We start from the raw sequence: 16791 nt of genomic DNA, 5'->3' as shown, positions 1-16791 counted from the left end.
AACTATTCAACCCATCTTGTTGGGAGAAACAAACTTTGCAGTAGTACTACTTAACAGTTTATGGAATTATTTAAAATTTTAATAAAGCAGTATTCGGTGAAATGTCCAACTCCTCAATAGAAAATTGTGAAGTATGTTACCTCGCCTTATATTAATATTGAAAAAAAGTTAGAGACGAAAATAAAAGTTAATGGCCATACTATGTGAATCAAAACTTAATTAGCTTGGTTTAAAACTAACGAGAGCGCCACCGAGGGCAGTATACAGCAAAGTAACAGGAACATATGTAAGTGTATATAAAATACACATCATGGAGAGAAATTTCGCAGTATCCACCGACAGCCACGTAACGGCCGCTTGAAGACCAGGTTCCCTCAATCGTCACGGCCTACAATATAAAAAACATAGGGGGTGAGAATATCAAACCGGGGGAAGGATTGCAATAAAAGGCGAAAAGGAAGACAGAGAGAGCGCGGGGGAGGGGGCGAGGGGGGGGTGGGGGGGGGGGGAGAGAGACAGAGAAGAAGAGAGAGATTAAAAACGTTTGGAGATCTTGGGGGTGCCGCGGAGGATAATTAGATTATAAGAAGGCGTCTCCGTCGCGGGCGGGAGGGGAGGAGGTCTGGCAGGCAGGTTGGGATCCTTCGCGGTGAGGTGCGCCGCTATCCGGCGGAGGAGGATAGGCGCCCGGGTGATGGCCTGGTGGCAGAAGAAGGTGGTCTTCCCGGTCAGGCGAGCTTGGGTCGCGGTCTCCGCCCGCGTTAAGGCCCGAAAGAACGGTGAGATTACCGCTCTACTGCCTTTCTCTCTCCCTCGGTTCTCAGTCTTTCCCTGCCTTCCTCTTCCTACATAAAAGAAATATATTTGTCTTTCTTTTGCCCCCCCCCCAAAAAAAAAAATAAAGTTTCGATCTCGAAATTTGGCGGGAGCAGCGATCGGATCACCGGGAAGTTTTTTTTTTCAATTGTTTTTATTTTTTAATAATAATAATAATAATAATAATAGGACTTTGGGTTATACTCCTCCTGATTCTTCTGCTCTATATATCTATCCAGAACCGAATTTTAAAGTTATCGGATAAAGGGCGAATGATTGCTTATTATTTATAATTTCGGTTGGCATGTGAAACCCCCCTCTCTTCTTCTTTTTTTTCTTTTTCCTTTTTATTTTTCTGGTGATTATAGTCGTCACGATATATGAACCGGCTTGAATGAGTGGATGGTGGTTTTTGTTTCTTTATCTGTTTTTATGACAAAGAGTTAATCGGGCATCGCCTTGCAGAGGGGCTCGGAAGTTCCTACCACACACTGGGGGACGGAGGGGAAGAGAGAGAGAGAGAGAGAGATGGGGGTGTTGGGCGGAGAACTTCGTCCTTCTTTTGATTTTAGCCGTTGATCTTGGGCATCTTAGCCGCTTTTTTGTTGAGGACCACCTGATTCTTTGTTTTCTTCTAATGGATGGCGGTGACATGTTGGATGATAAGATTTAAGTAGTTCTCTTGGCTTTTGTTGCTCAAAGATCGGTGCGTGGGTGTCCCCTGAGCCACATCCACCTAGTAGCAAAGCTCGCTACTATTTTTTTTAATATTTAAAAATAAATCTGATAAAATTGTGATATTATTTTCTCAGCTGAACTGCGGTGGAAAGATAGTAGTATATGAGAAACTTTTAATTGAATCAGATCCACCGCTGAGCTGGTGGATCGGTTCAACTATGAACGAACATAGAGAAAGGGAGGAGCCTCGGCTGTTTTTTTTCCTTTTTCATTTTTTTCTCCATGTTCCATTGTGTTTGTTTGTGGTTGGACTGATCCATCCACTCAACGGTGGATCCGATCCAACCAATAATTTCTCCTAGTATGTATGCCTCTTTTGATATTTTGGTGGGCCTCTATCTATATTGGTTATGTATTTCTAGTATAAGGGTGCGGGTATGGACTATGACTAAGATGTCTTTATTCTAAAAGATCACAGTTGACCAGTCAAACATCCAATTACCTGCTAAATGATGAGTTATCAAATTAAGTCAGTTCATATGTTGAACTCCGGAACTAACTTACGAAATTCTTGAAAGGCGATATATCAGCTCATAGGGTCATCGTGGTGAAGCTGGTAGAGGCAGCTGACTGCTGAGCAATTGGTATAGGCACTGGAATTTGAGTTTTGGCTCTTTTGTAACTATAAAAGTGCTTGCTCCAAACATAATAAGACTCTACTAGAGTAATACTAGCTTGATTCAAGAAAGTATAGAATTAGTTAATAATTGTTTAAATAATAAGCATTTAACTAACTCAAAATTGAAATGTTTGTATTCGTAAATAATAAAAAGAAGAAGATATGTCATTCGTAGATAATAAAAAGAAGAAGATATGTCAAGCTAAAAGGTGTTGCTTTTTCTTCTTCTGTCTTACCACATCTATTATAACGTATACTTTGTAGAATTGTTCCGTCGACATGTACCATGTCACAGTCTGTACCCTTAGTATGTGGTAGGATGAGCAACAAGAGCCAACCATCATTACGACTATAGATCAGTAGGTCAATCACCCAATCATGGGAAACGTGGGCCCTGCCTGAGCTTGGGATTCGCTTGGCACCAATCGTCTTGGGATTCTCTGGTGTCCAACCAAGCTAGTTGTTTTGATCACGGAGGCTGTCCGTGCTGATGAATTCTGCTATATCTTTGCCGAGATCTATAACTTGAGGTGGCAATATATATATATATATATAGTTTCTTGTGGCTGTTATTCTGTGGTGCAAATCTAATTTAATTCAGGAACTGCAATGATGGTAACCACGCCTAATGATATGATATGAGCAGGTGGTGGAATCCTTGAACTCCGGGATGACGTACAAACCTGTGGATACCAAGATGTGCAAGTGATGTGGGAGATACTGAGATCAGAGATGGAGCTATCACGCACGCCCAAGCAACGCAAGCGGCCATTTTGGAGGTTCCCATCCTGGTCCGGCCGGACGTCGTCATGTGGTCCAATAGAGCCACCACATCATTGAAACAGTGCACAAGAATTTATTTCGTATGTCACCCACCCCAATTACTTCCTATATCCATAACATCACAAGAACAACAAAGTTGTATAGTTCTCCTGCTCTTGTGTACGTGTACATAGATTCCACAACCTTTTCCATCGTGAAGGGAGGGGTGGAAAGAGAGAGGCTATAAGAACTCTTCCTTTTTATCCACTTTTGGGCTTTTTTAGGTTTAGCCCTATTAATGAGTTTTCAGTTACTTTATTTCCTTTCCTTGATTCGCTTAACATAATCTCGGAAAGACCGTTCATGTATTTTGGCAAGTTACAATTTTCTATCCTGTTCAGCACTTCCAACCATCTCTGGTGCAAATTTGTTCTTGTGCAGAAGGTTCGGATAGTGAGAAACATGAGACCATTGTTAAGGAAACTGTAGGGGTCTAGTCTTCTCTTGGATGCTTGGGGGTCAGTTTATGATTCTCCTAAATTATCGGATTTATTTTGTATGACTCAATTTGAATTGATCAAACCAAAATTAATTCGGAACATTGAGTATGGCTCATTTCGTCAAACTTTGTGTGTGAAGCGAAAGCAACTCAAAACTTATGAAATAAATTGTAGCGCTTGGGTTGATTGAAGAGTGAATGGATCTTAAGATCATGAACCGAGCTCAATCTATAATTGCACTCGATCTGTGTGCTAATCAAAAGAATTCTTTGATATCAAGAATAGTGTTCTTATATAGATAAATGTGGACGTTGTATCCAGTGGTTGTCAAACTGATGCACTTGCTCAATGTGGGCAGTTTGATAGCTTTAGTGACAAATTTCACCCTCTTACAATATTGCACACTTATTGGCATAAATATAATGGTAACCATTAAGAATGCATTTGGTTACACTTTTTGATTTTTGATTTTTATTTTCTAAAAAATATTTTTTATTTTTTTGATTTTTACTATAAAATAAAAATAAAAAATAAAAAATATATTTGATACTAGTTGCGATAGAGCAAAATATAAAAAAATAAAAAAAATATGTTTGATCAGCACATAATATTTTGTTATTATTTTACATATTAAAATCCTTCCACAACCTGCTTCGCCTCCCTTAAATTTCCATCCTTGCAGAGGCCATTCACAAAAGCATTAAAAGTAACCCAATCCTATTGAATACCTTTCCTACACATCTCTCTGTAAATCTTCATCCCAGCGACAACCTTGCCATCTTTACGATGCCCATTGTTGCGGCCAATCGCCTCGTTGCCCGATCGTCGAGAAGCGTGCATCTGCAAAAGGAAGTCCGCACTGACCGGAGGCGGCTCCGGCGGAGACCCTCCGACGGTCAAATCAAAGAGGTGACTGGGCAACAGTGAAATGTAGACAGAGAGCTCTGAGAGAGAGAGAGAGAGGGAAAGAGGGAGCGAGCCTGCGTTTTCGGGAGAGACGGAGCGGATCGATCCCTTGCACTGTTGCCTTCCCCGGTTTATATAGTGGAGCACGGTATGGCGCCGTCATTAATGGCGCGGACAAGTGAGGAACTGTCAACTCACTGTAGACTGTCAGAGTCGCCGTGAAAACGTCATGTCGCCGTATGGCCGTCTAATCATCAGGGTTGACCACGCTCTCGGCGGGACAATGCCCCTAGGTAACCGCGCCGCATGTCCGTGTCAGAGCTGACAAGGTCTGGCGGCTGTACGGCGATCGGAGGAGTCGGCCGACCCTTGATCGGCGGCCATCAGAGTGGCACCGGGTTCCTCCGTCGGTCGGCGAGCTTCATGTGAGTCGGCCATTAGACCTCTGAGTTTAGTCGGTCGGGATGGATACGCCCGACATACCCCCGGTCGGCAATGGACTGTTGAATGGCCGGTAGTTAGCCGCTGATGGAATCCGTCGGCCGGTCGCCCCGACCGACGATCGCTCGGTCTATCGGCCAGTCGGAGTCGTCCGTCGGAGCCGGTCGGGCCGCCAGTCGGTCGGTCGGGCCGGCAGTCGGTCGGACCGCCAGTCGGTCGATTGGTCGGCTAGTCGGTCGGTCGGTATTCCCCAACACCCATCAATCAACGCGGTGAATGTAACGGCATTGGGAACCAAACCTCTACAGCATATTTCATCGAACAACTGGTTGGCGTCCTCCAATCTGCTGGCTTTACACAACCTTCTGACCAAAACACTGTACGTAAAAACATCAGGATGGACCCAGCTTCCATCATCTGTCTCTTTTAATCAAATCCAGCATCCAAGTTGCCAACTTTACAGTAGCCATTGATGAAAATTGAAGCTGATGGATTGGGCTCAGTTTTAAACCTCCGAATCTCATCAAAAATCAAATAGGCCTTCCTAATCCTACCCTCCTTGCAAAGAGAGTGCATCAGCACGTTGAAAGTTTGCAGCTTGGGAGGGAATCTAGCAATGAGGATCTCCGAATAGAAGGCCCAAGCGGCAGCGGGGGAGTTGGATCTCATGAGCAGGTGGAGGAGGCGAGCAGAGGAGCGGAAAGAGAGGGGGAGACGGTGCCGAAGAGCAAGGCAAAGATAGTGGATGGCGTCGAAACGAGGCCGGCATCAGCGTACTTGAGGGCGAGGGAGTGGAGGAGGGAAGGGCGGGGGCGGCGGCCTAGAGGGCGGAGGAGAAGAGGGTGGGGGTGGAGTGGCGGCCGCGGTGGGCGACCAGGAGGCGGAGGTGAGGGAGGGGAGGCGGTGGCGGTGGAGGAGGTGGGCCATGGCGAGATAGGAGAGGGGGGTGTGGCGAAAGGAGGGGGCGAGAGGAGAGCTAGTGGAAGAAGGCGATGGCGCGGGAGATGATGAGGAGGAGGGGGTCGGAGGGTTGGGGAGGGGGAGAGGGAGGTGTGGTGAGTGTCGGGGCGAGTCCGGATAAGTCTGAAAAAAGTAAAAACCAATTTTAAAAAGTAAAAAAAATTTACTTTCCGCAGAAAATAATTATTTCTATTTTTTTGATTTTTACTTTTTATTTTTTAGGGCATTACCAAATATTATTTTTAAATTTTTACTTTTCAAAAATTAAAAAATTAAAAAATATATATTTTTTTTGATGGTTAACCAAACGCACCCTAAACTTTATATCAATTATTTATTGTCTGCCTCATGAATTCTTTTCTTAAAAAAATGGGAATTCTAATTTACCAAGAATCCTCCGAGAAAAATGAAAATTGATGCAAGAAGAATCACGTTAACTCTTTTTGTCATTATCAAAATAACTCTCATGTACCTAGAGGGGAACCGTGGCACATGAAAAGTGACATCTTTCGGGCATTTGACGGCCAGAATTTGATACATCTGCATCTCTGAACGTGGGTCCTAATTCAGCAAGTGACATCTTAAGTTTTAGCCTATCTAATCTAATTTATAATTCAAGCTACCTATCCCTACTTAGTTTTAGGGGACCAAATGGCCTAATAGGTGAGCTCCACAACTTTAAGTGACATCGAACTTCGTACAAGGGACACCCTTGATTCGGATAAGGTGGTCCCTTGAATCGATCTTGCTTGTTGGACATTAATTTGATGGTGACCAGAAGTGATGCTTGCTAAACCAAGTGATTAGATGTGCAATACAGGTGCTTGAACTAGGCAATCACAATTAAAATTAGAAAATATTGCCTATGGATTCCCCTTGCACTTACCTGGATGTTCTAAAGCACTATTCGCAGGTCATGATCAGGAAAGAGAAGAAAAATCACAACAAACGTTTTGTTGCGAGATTATGTTAATTCTCTCTATTCCAAGAAGCATGTGACGCTAGTATACTTTCTTATATGAAAAAGAATTAAAAAACATCGAATGATATACATGGTGATAATTTTATGAAAGTACCAGAGCACCTAAACCCATTAGAACTTCGTATGTAAATGGAGATAGTACTAGAATGGATTATCCCTTGAAAAATTCGTATGTTACTATCTTTTTTTTAAGATTTATCTATATGCCTGTTCATTTATCTATTTATATAAACATAATCCAACATGAATTTCAATATGATTACATCCCACTAGTTACATAAGTATTACGATAATCAAACTTTTTCTTTTTCCGGGTTACATATCTTTCGACTGAAGAGATTGAAAGAAATGGAGCCCACTATCTTATTAGATGGTGGATTCCATGCCTACCTAAGTCAATTATTGCCTACATTTCGAGTAGCTAATGACGGTTGGCGAATTGACCTCCTATTTATCTAGGAAGAACATGACATAAAACCGACCAACAAATTCTCTACCTCTAATGAAAGAAGAAACACAAGCCATTGCAAGTAAGACCAATCAAAATCCTTCAGTTGCTAAGGGTAATATAGCATTTTTCTAACAGTGGCCGGACATCAAATAGAGCAGTGTGGTCATCAAAAGTAAATGTCCGGAGAGGAACTATAGTCCCAGGAAAGAACGAGAGAACCCGTAAGGAGAATAATGCAGCAATCCAAGATCCAACTGGATGTCTTAGACATCACTTCTGTGGGCAAGTTTTGCTCCCAGAGTTCTTGAAAGTTGAATGAAAATACGATCACGAAAAGAAACAACATGCATTCAGATCAAATTGCTTTCCCTTCTTTAAAGCAGCAGTCTGCCTGCAGCCTTGAGGGTCGATTGACACCTTAATACAGTGGTGGGACAGCTCATTGAAGAGGGATAGCTTTTGTGGCCCATAAAATGTGGGATCTCTACAAGGAGTTCATATCAACTGCACAACACCGATTACCAACCTTTCCATGTTATGGTGGAAGTGTGAAAACCAGGCAAGAAAAACTCTATGCATTATTCCTTTCTGAACAAGTAAAAAACAAGTACTTGAGAGGTTTTGGAATGATTAGCAACAAGACCAAACCCAACCATAATACATGCAGCGTACTTTGGAATTCAGTCGCATATATAGGATGTTCATTTTTGTTGGGGAACTCGCTCATATCGACTTATAATCGGACATACACGACCGACCGACCGACCGACCGATCATCGGGTACCGTTACCGACCGATCGTCGGTTGTCTACCGACCGAGGATATATCGATCGGGCAGATCTTTTCCGCCCTCCTGACCGACTGCACCAGGGGGTCCGATGCCCGACTCCCGCGACGTGCCCGACTGACCGTCGGAAGGGTCCGAATCTCCACCCGACGCCCCTCAGCTGGCCACCGACCTAAGGTCGGTCGACTCCTCCAATCGCCGTACTACTGCCAGAGACTGTCAGTCCTGACAACAGCATGCGGCACTGCCGCCTAGGGACATTATCCCGTCTATGGCATTGTCAACCCTGGTGATTTGACGGCCCCACGGCGATTTGACATCTTTACGGCGACTCTGACAGTCTACAGTGAATTGACAATTCTTCAATTGTCCGCGCCATTAATGACGGCGTCATACCACGCTCCACTATATATATCGGGGAAGGCAACAGTGCTAGAGGTCCCTTCGAAACTCTTGGGCTTGTCCCCTCTCTCTCTTTCCCTCTCTCGTTGAGCTCCGTGTTTTCTTCTCACTGTTGCCTAGTCTCCTCTCTGACTTGACCGTCGGAGGGTCCCCGCCGGAGCCGCCTCCGGTCAGTGTGGACTTTCTTTTGCAAGCGCTCGTTTCCGACGACCAGGCGACGAGGGGATTGGCCGCAACAGATTGGCGCGTCAGGAAGGGGCATTATCCCGTACTATGGCATTGTCAACCCTAGTGATTTGACGGCCCCACGGCGATTTGACATCTTTACGGTGACTCTGACAGTCTACAGTGAATTGATAATTCTTCAATTATCCGCGCCATTAATGACGGCGCCATACCACGCTCCACTATATATATCGGGGAAGGCAACAGTGCTAGAGGTCCCTTCAAAACTCTTGGGCTTGTCCCCTCTCTCTCTTTCCCTCTCTCGTTGAGCTCCTTGTTTTCTTCTCACTGTTGCCAGTCTCCTCTCTGACTTGACCGTCGGAGGGTCCCTGCCGGAGTCGCTTTCGGTCAGTGCGGACTTTCTTTTGCAGGCGCTCGTTCCCGGCGACCAGGCGACGAGGGGATTGGCCGCAACAGATTGGCGCGCCAGGTAGGGGCGAAGCAACGCTCATAGAGACAAGTTAGTGCTTTATCGCCGGCACCGAAGATCGTAACCCCCACGGAACCCTAGATGACAAAGACAAGAGCTCAGCGATCGAGGGTCACTGGATCGGCGAGGCGCTCTTCCCACCGGGAAGAGGCCTCTCCTCCACCCTCCGCGGCGGAACCCAGCTCTCCACACCCCGCGGTGACCACGGAGGCGCAAATCGAAGCGATCGTGCGGCAGATGACCGTGCTGACGGACGCGGTCAAAAGCCTTCAGCAACAACCGGTCCAGCTGCCGCCATCACCGGTCGGGCAACCGACGGCACGTCCGATGCCCTCCAGGAGCAGCCGCCGACGTCCGCATCGATCTCCGTCGCCTCCGCAGGAGCACCTACCACAGCGCTCCTGCAGAGACGAGGAGGGGCGGCCGCGGCACGACGCCCACCGATCCCGGCGGCATTCTCCCTCCCAGCTAGAACGAGCAAGGAAGGAGAAATGCCCACGAACGCCATCCGCCTCTCTCTCGGAATCTTCTGGAAACTCCACTCCTGGGGTCTCCCAGCACCGACGGACAGACGACTACGAACGCAGGTTCGAGGAAATCGACCGTCGACTCGCGCAGCTGCAGGTGGACAGACAGAAGTCTTCAAATGACGTCGACTTTCAGACCGCCCAACCTCTCTCCCGACTCATCCTCGACGAACCGATCCCCAGTCAGTTCAAGATGCCACATGTGGAACCTTACGACGGCTCCACCGACCCAATTGATCACCTGGAGAGCTACAAAGCTCTCATGACGATTCAAGGGGCAACCGATGCTCTCTTTTGCATCGGCTTTCCCGCCACGCTCCGCAAAGCTGCCAGGGTCTGGTACTCCTATCTTCGATCGGAAAGTACCACTCTTTCGGACAGCTCGAGCACTCTTTCGTGGCTCACTTCAGCACCAGCCGGAAGCCGCCGCGAACGTCGGACAGCCTTTTCTCCCTCAAACAGGGAGAAAACGAGACGCTCCAACACTTCGTGACGTGATTCAACGCGGCCACGCTTGAGGTCCGGGACCTCAACGAAGACATGGCTATCTCGGCTATGAAACGGAGGCTGAGGGTGTCCCGGTTCACTTACTCTCTGGACAAGACCCTCCCCCGGACATATGCCGAACTATTGGAGCGTGCGTACAAGTACATGCGCGCGGACGAAGGAGCCTCCGACCGGTGCTTGACCGAGTTCAAGGGCCCGAAGAAAAAGCGAAGAAAGGGTCGGGACCCCGCCGAACCTAGCAGGCCCCCGACCGACGGTCGGGTCTCACCCCCGCGACGAAACCAGAAGTCGCCCCGACGGCAGACTCCAAGGCCGACACGCCCCAGGTATGACTCCTACACTCCTCTCTCTGCTCCCCATGCGTAGATTCTGATGGAGATCGAGGGGGAAGAGTACCTACGACAGCCTCCGCCTCTGAAGGCAAAAGGCCTCGACCGACGGAAGTACTGTCGATTCCACCGGGGCCACGACCACAATACCGAGTAATGCATCCAGCTTAAGGATGAGATCGAAGCCCTCATCCGCCGAGGGTATCTCGATAAATTTCGGAGGAACCCGCCGACTCAACCAGTCGCCGATCGACGACCCCAGCCGACTGAAGAAGTGACGACTAATCAGCCAACGACCGGGGTCATCAATATGATTTCCAAACGACTTGGCCCGGGGACGTCTGCTGGAGGGGAGCCGACGAAGAGGCTGCGCCCGGGCGACGTAATTACCTTTACGGAAGAAGATGTTCGGGGCATCCAAACTCTCCACGATGACGCTGTTGTTGTCTCGGCGATAATAGCGAACTATGATGTAAAAATTTTTTTTGTAGATAATAAAAGTTCAACGAACGTTTTGTTTTACTCGACCTTCTCCCGGATGCGACTATCAACCGACCGACTCAAGAGAGTCCCTACGCCCTTGATAAGCTTCACCGGGGACGCCGTCATGACGGAAGGAGAAGTTACCCTGCCCGTGACGGTCGGCACCGAACCACGACAAAGCACGATTCATTTGACTTTTGCGGTCGTCCAAGTGCCTTCGGCCTACAATTCCATACTTGAAAGATCCGGACTAAACGCCCTCAAGGTGATTGTCTCGACGTACCATCTCTTGGTTCGGTTTCCGACCAAAAATGGAGTCGGAGAGATGCGCGGAGACCAACAGCTCGCTCGTCGATGCTTCCAGATCTCCGCTCAAAGCGACGAGTTGAAGGGCTCCCTGACGATCGACAAACTAGACCAACGGGAGGAGGAAGAACAGGGCTCACCGGCTGAACAGCTCGTGTCAATCCTGATAGCGGAGAGCCTCGACCGAAAGGTATGGGTCGGGTCTCAACTATCCGACCCAGAACGACAACGGTTGGCGGAGCTGCTGAAGGCCAACGCCGACATATTTGCTTGGTCGGCAGCAGATATGTCGGGCATCCCTCCGGAGACAATAACGCACCGACTCAACATCGACCCGACGATGAGGTCGGTGAAACAGAAGAAAAGATCTTTTGCTCCTGAAAGATAGAAGGCCATCGACGAAGAAGTGGACAGGCTACTCGAGGCGGGCTTCATCAGAGAAACTACATATCCCGATTGGCTCGTCAATGTTGTCATGGTCAAGAAAGCCAACGGGAAGTGGAGGATTTGTATCGACTACACTGACTTGAATCAGGCCTGTCCGAAAGACAGCTTTTCACTTCCAAAGATCGACCAGCTGGTGGATGCGACATTCGAATTTTGACTGCTCAGCTTCATGGACGCCTTCGTCGGGTACCACCAGATTCGGATGGCGCCCGAAGATGAGGAGCACACTGCCTTCGTGACCCCCAAGGGCCTCTACTACTACCGAGTAATGCCTTTTGGGCTGAAGAATGCCAGCGCCACCTACCAACGACTTGTCAACAGGGTCTTTAAAGACCAGATCGGGCGCAACATGGAAGTATATGTCGATGACATGCTGGTAAAAAGTATGCAGATTTCAGATCATGTCCGGGATCTCGAAGAAACCTTCCGCACTCTACGACAACACCGAATGAAGCTGAACCCGACTAAGTGCGCCTTCGGAGTAACCTCGGGGAAGTTCCTCGGGTTCCTCATCTCGCAACGGAGAATCGAGACCAACCCCGAGAAAATCAAGGCCATCATCGACGTGCGCCACCCGAATACCAAGAAGGAAGTCCAGCAGTTGAATGGAAAAATTGTCGCTCTCAACCGGTTCATCTCTCGATCGGCTGAAAGGTGCCTCCCGTTCTTCAAAACTCTGAGGCAGACGAAGGGCTTCTCTTTGTCGGATGAGTGCCAACGGGCCTTCGAGGATCTGAAGAGGTACTTGGCTTCCCCGCCGTTGCTTGTGAAGCCGGAGGTCGGGGAGACATTGTATCTCTATTTGGCCACCTCCCCCGAGGCGGTCAGTTCGGTGCTCGTCAGGGAAAACGAGAGTCGAACCCATCAACCTATCTACTATACCAGCAAAGTGCTCCGCGACACTGAAGCCCGATATTCGGAGATAGAAAAGATAATTTTCGCCCTGACCGTCTCCGCACAGCGACTCCGTCCATACTTCCAGGCACATGCCATCGTGGTTCTCACCAACCAGCCCCTGAGGGCGATACTGCACCGACCTGACACATCGAGACGACTGGCAAAGTAGATGATGAAGCTCAGCGAGTTCGACATACAGTACCGATCGCGACCTGCCTTAAAGGCCCAGGTCCTGACCGACTTCATCGTAGAATGTCCGACGACCGACCAAGGGTCGGAAGACGTGGACCCCAGACGAGACGCGGTCTCCAAGCCTGACCCGGTCTCCACCTGGGTACTGCACATCGACGGAGCTTCAAACGCTCAAGGGAGCGGGGCTGGATTTTTGCTCACCAACTCGGATGGGGTAGTCACCGAGTACGCCCTCCGATTCGACTTCAGAGCCTCCAATAACCAAGCTGAGTATGAAGCACTCCTCGCCGGCTTGAGGATGGCAAGGGAGCTTGGGATCGTCAGCCTCAGGGCATTCTCCGATTCTCAGCTGATCGTGGGGCAGGTCAAAGGCGAATTCGAGGCACGAGATCTAGCCATGGCAAAATATCTCCAGAAAGTGAAGGACCTCGTGACGCACCTCGGGTATTTTGAAATCTCCCACATCCCCAGGTCGGAGAACGCCCGGGCCGATGCACTCTCCAGGCTGGCGACCTCGGCTTTCGACTCTTTGGGCCAGACGTTCATGGAGAATCTCGAGCAGCCAAGTATCGACAAGATCGAGGAGGTGCTACAACTGACGGTCGAACCAAGCTAGATGGATCCGATTGTTTGGTACCTGACCGACGGGATCAGCTCTGAAGATCCCGCGAAGGCCAGGCGGCTCCGATGGTCGGCCTCCCAATATGTGATCGTAGATGGCCGACTCTACAAAAGGTCGTTCTCCCTTCCCTTGCTCAGGTGCTTGGGATCGATCGATGCAGATTACGCACTCAGAGAAGTGTACGAAGAAATCTGCAGGAGTCACTTGGGGGGCAAATCCTTAGCCTACAAGGTCCTGCGGCAGGGTTACTACTGGCCCACCATGAGGAAGGATGCGGCTAAGTTGGTCCGGAAGTGCGAACCGTGCCAGAAGTACGCCAACGTACAACACCGACCAGCCAGCCAAATCACTCCTATTGCAGCCCCATGGCCCTTTGCTCAATGGGGGGTCGATATCCTTGGTCCTTTCCCTCTGGCATCGAGTCAGAGGAAGTTCATAGTCGTCGCTATCGACTACTTCACCAAATGGGTGGAAGCCGAGCCCCTGGCACAGATTACCGAGAGCAAAATGGAGGACTTCGTTCAGAAGTCCATCATCTTCAGGTTCGGATTGCCGCATACCATTATCACCGACAATGGACGACAATTCGACAACCAAGACTTCAGAGACTTCTGCGCGAGGTTTCACATCACGCACCGACTGACTTCAGTCGGGCACCCACAGTCCAATGGCGAAGTCGAGGTGACCAACCAGACCATACTACACGGGCTCAAAACCCGACTGAATGAAGCCAAAGACCTCTGGGTCGACGAATTGAACTCCGTCCTATGGGCTTACCGAACGACCCCCCGTGTTCCGACCGGGGAGTCGCTTTTCAGCTTGGCCTATGGGACAGAGGCAATGATACCGCTCGAGATCGGGCTGCCATCAACTAGGGTCGAGCAGTATCAAGAGCCAAACAACTCTGATTGCCGGAGAACCGACCTAGACCTCCTCCCCGAGCTTCGGAGCGAGGCTCAACTTTGCATGGCTTCATACCGACAGAGGGTAGCCTGATATTACAACGCCAAGGTCAAGCCAAAGCTTTTCAGACCTGGGGACCTAGTCCTAAGAAAGACAGAAGTCTCGAAGCCTCTAGACCAAGGGAAGCTAGCTCCAAATTGGGAAGGGCCCTACATGGTAGCGGACACCTACGGACCAAGGGCTTACCGACTGAAAACTCTGGAAGGGAAACCAATTCTCCGGACCTGGAACGCTGACAACCTGAAGTTGTATCACCAATGAATTTTATACCTGTTCATTCGAAATGCAAATCCAGTTCCAAATTTTGGAGTTTTCACTCTTCGACTGACGATCGGCGCTCGTCAAGAAGGCCGAGTCCTGACGTCCCGACTCAGACTTAATGTCCACATGGAACCGACGGCCCGATCGCCGACGATGCATCGGACGCTCTCAAGGGCCGAATCATCCGCGATAATGGAAGTTAACACTCCTTATACGGTCGAACTTTCGGGCCAAACGATCGGCTAACTTGCTGACTGAGCCCCGACCAAAGAAAGGCTTAACGCCTGCGCGACCGCCGTCGCGACTCACCGACCGAGCTACGGTCGGTCGAAAGATATTCGGCTTACCACCGTCTATCACACGAAGCGACCACTGTCGCGTTCATGACTCACCGATCGAGCTACAACCGACCGGGAGATATTCGGCTTACCACCGTATATCACACGGTGCAGTGTAAGTATCCGACACAAGGGTATCGGGATCTGACTTATCATCGTTTCCCCGACTAAACGCGCCGGACGACATCTGACTGAATGCGTTGAAAGAGACCCGACTGCCAAGTCCTATTCGGCGGTCGGTCGGCTTTCGACTCAACGAGCGCACCCGACTCACAGTCGGGCGAAGGACGCCCGACTCACAGTCGGGCGAAGGACGCCCGACTTAGGCCCTCGACCATCGAAAGGCCGATCCGAGGTCGGAACTTGTTTTACCTTCGTGACGGCACGCGTTATCAAACGTCCTAACTGATCTATATGGGTTAGCGACTTACGTGTTCAAATGCATTCCACGACACATGAAAAAAGAAAGACATGCACGAGGAAAAAGTTTAAGTCCAAAACTTTGACTTTGATTTCATTAAAGATCAAGACAAGTTTACAAACCGGGCCGAAGCCCGACTACAAGTATGACAAGCCGAAGCAAAAAGAAAAGGAAAAAATCGACTAATCCTCAGAGTCGGCCTCCTCCACTAGATGACGGTCGGGGACGATCGGCGAACCCGCTCTGGCTTCGGCAGTTGGGGCCGCTTGATCTTCGGTGGCTTGCTCTGCGTCTTCTTCAGCTTCCGCCCTGATAGTGAGGCCTTCCGACGTTGGATCGGCCGTCTCCTCCACAGCTGGGGCCTCCGACTCTGGCAGAACAATGCTGCTGAGATCAAGCTCCGGGTACAGGCTTCGAACGGCTTCCTGAGCATCCTCATACCCGACCCAGTATGAAAGGAAGCCGCTCTCCAAAAGCTCTTCTCGGTACTCTTCCGAGTCACGGAAGTCTTCTATGGCCCGACCCATGGCCTCCTTCACCGACTCCACTTCTGCCCTCACGATGTCTGCGTCGGCTTGGGCAACGGACAGACCTTCCTCGGCCTTAGCAAGATTTTTGAGACTTACTCGGAGCTGCTCGCGGTCGGCCTCCAGCTCCTTAGCAAAGCTGTCCCACTCGTGCCGAAGCCGACGGACGGTCCGGGACTTCTTCTTCGCGTCGTCCCGGGTCGACTGTAGCTCCGACTCCGATGTCGCCGAGGCGCCCTTGAGTCGGGAGACCTCCTCTGTAAGTCGGGAGACCTCCCCCTCAAGTCGGCCCTCCCGTTCGACCGACTGTTGCAGCTGGTCAACCAGGACGATCTTGTCGGCTTCAATGGTCGCAACCTTGTCTCTCCAAGCCGCGCGCATGTCGCCGAACTTCCGGTATCTGGCCTCTAGCTCGGATATGTTGTAAACCAGCTGCACAAAACAAAACCGACCGTCAGGAGACCGAGCTTACGGAAACCACGTTGGAAATGAAGGAAAGAGGGACTTACCCGGATCATCATCGGGTAGAACGAAGACAGCATGTCGGAGACACGCTGGTTCTTCATCGCCTCGATGTCGACGAGAAGGAGGAGCGCCTGGCACAGCCTCCTGGCCAAGTCATGGTTGGCCAGGCCCGATGCACCTTCGAGGAGTTGGAAGTTGGTCGATCCTCCACCGTCGGCCGACCGTCCTTCATCGTCCGACGCCATAGGGGCCTTCCCTCGATCGGACGCCCAAGCCCTGATGTCGGAGATGGACGGCAAGCTTGAGCCCGACCAAGTCTTGACCGACGGCGCGGCAGCAACGGGCGCTGGTCGCTCGGGCTCGTGCGCCTCCTCCCGATCCTCCTCTGCCGGCTGAGCAGCCGGTGCGCCATCGACCAACTCGTCGGCCGCCCTTCTTTCGGGCGAGGCAGCGCCCTCGCCCGACGGTCCCTCGACGGGAACTTCGA

The 16791-nt window shown here is 49.9% G+C and overlaps 1 protein-coding gene and 1 pseudogene across 1 annotated transcript; one reads left to right on the top strand and one right to left on the bottom strand.

The window, feature by feature from the left end:
- The first annotated feature begins 509 nt into the window (after window positions 1-509).
- On the top strand, window positions 510-3253 carry LOC105039286 (uncharacterized). Its single transcript, XM_010915394.3, has 2 exons — window positions 510-779; window positions 2820-3253. Exons 1-2 carry the CDS (start codon window positions 695-697, stop codon window positions 3011-3013), a joined length of 279 nt encoding a protein of 92 aa, XP_010913696.1. The 5' UTR covers window positions 510-694; the 3' UTR covers window positions 3014-3253.
- A 770-nt stretch (window positions 3254-4023) lies between these two features.
- Window positions 4024-5809, bottom strand: LOC114913927 (pentatricopeptide repeat-containing protein At1g77405-like; annotated as a pseudogene).
- Window positions 5810-16791: the final 10982 nt, after the last annotated feature.

This window comes from Elaeis guineensis, chromosome 1 (genome assembly GCF_000442705.2).
Source record: "Elaeis guineensis isolate ETL-2024a chromosome 1, EG11, whole genome shotgun sequence".
Classification (NCBI taxonomy): Eukaryota; Viridiplantae; Streptophyta; class Magnoliopsida; order Arecales; family Arecaceae; genus Elaeis; species Elaeis guineensis.
The sequence above is the reverse complement of the archived record's forward strand: the minus strand, read 5'-3'. Positions and strand labels throughout refer to the sequence as shown.

Excerpts from the sequence above, each read along its gene's own strand:
- LOC105039286 (XM_010915394.3), top strand. The coding sequence starts at position 695 with ATGGCCTGGTGGCAGAAGAAGGTGGTCTTCCCGGTCAGGCGAGCTTGG. Across the intron at positions 780-2,819 it reads CGTTAAGGCCCGAAAGAACG|GTGGTGGAATCCTTGAACTC; the intron begins GTGAGATTACCG and ends TGATATGAGCAG.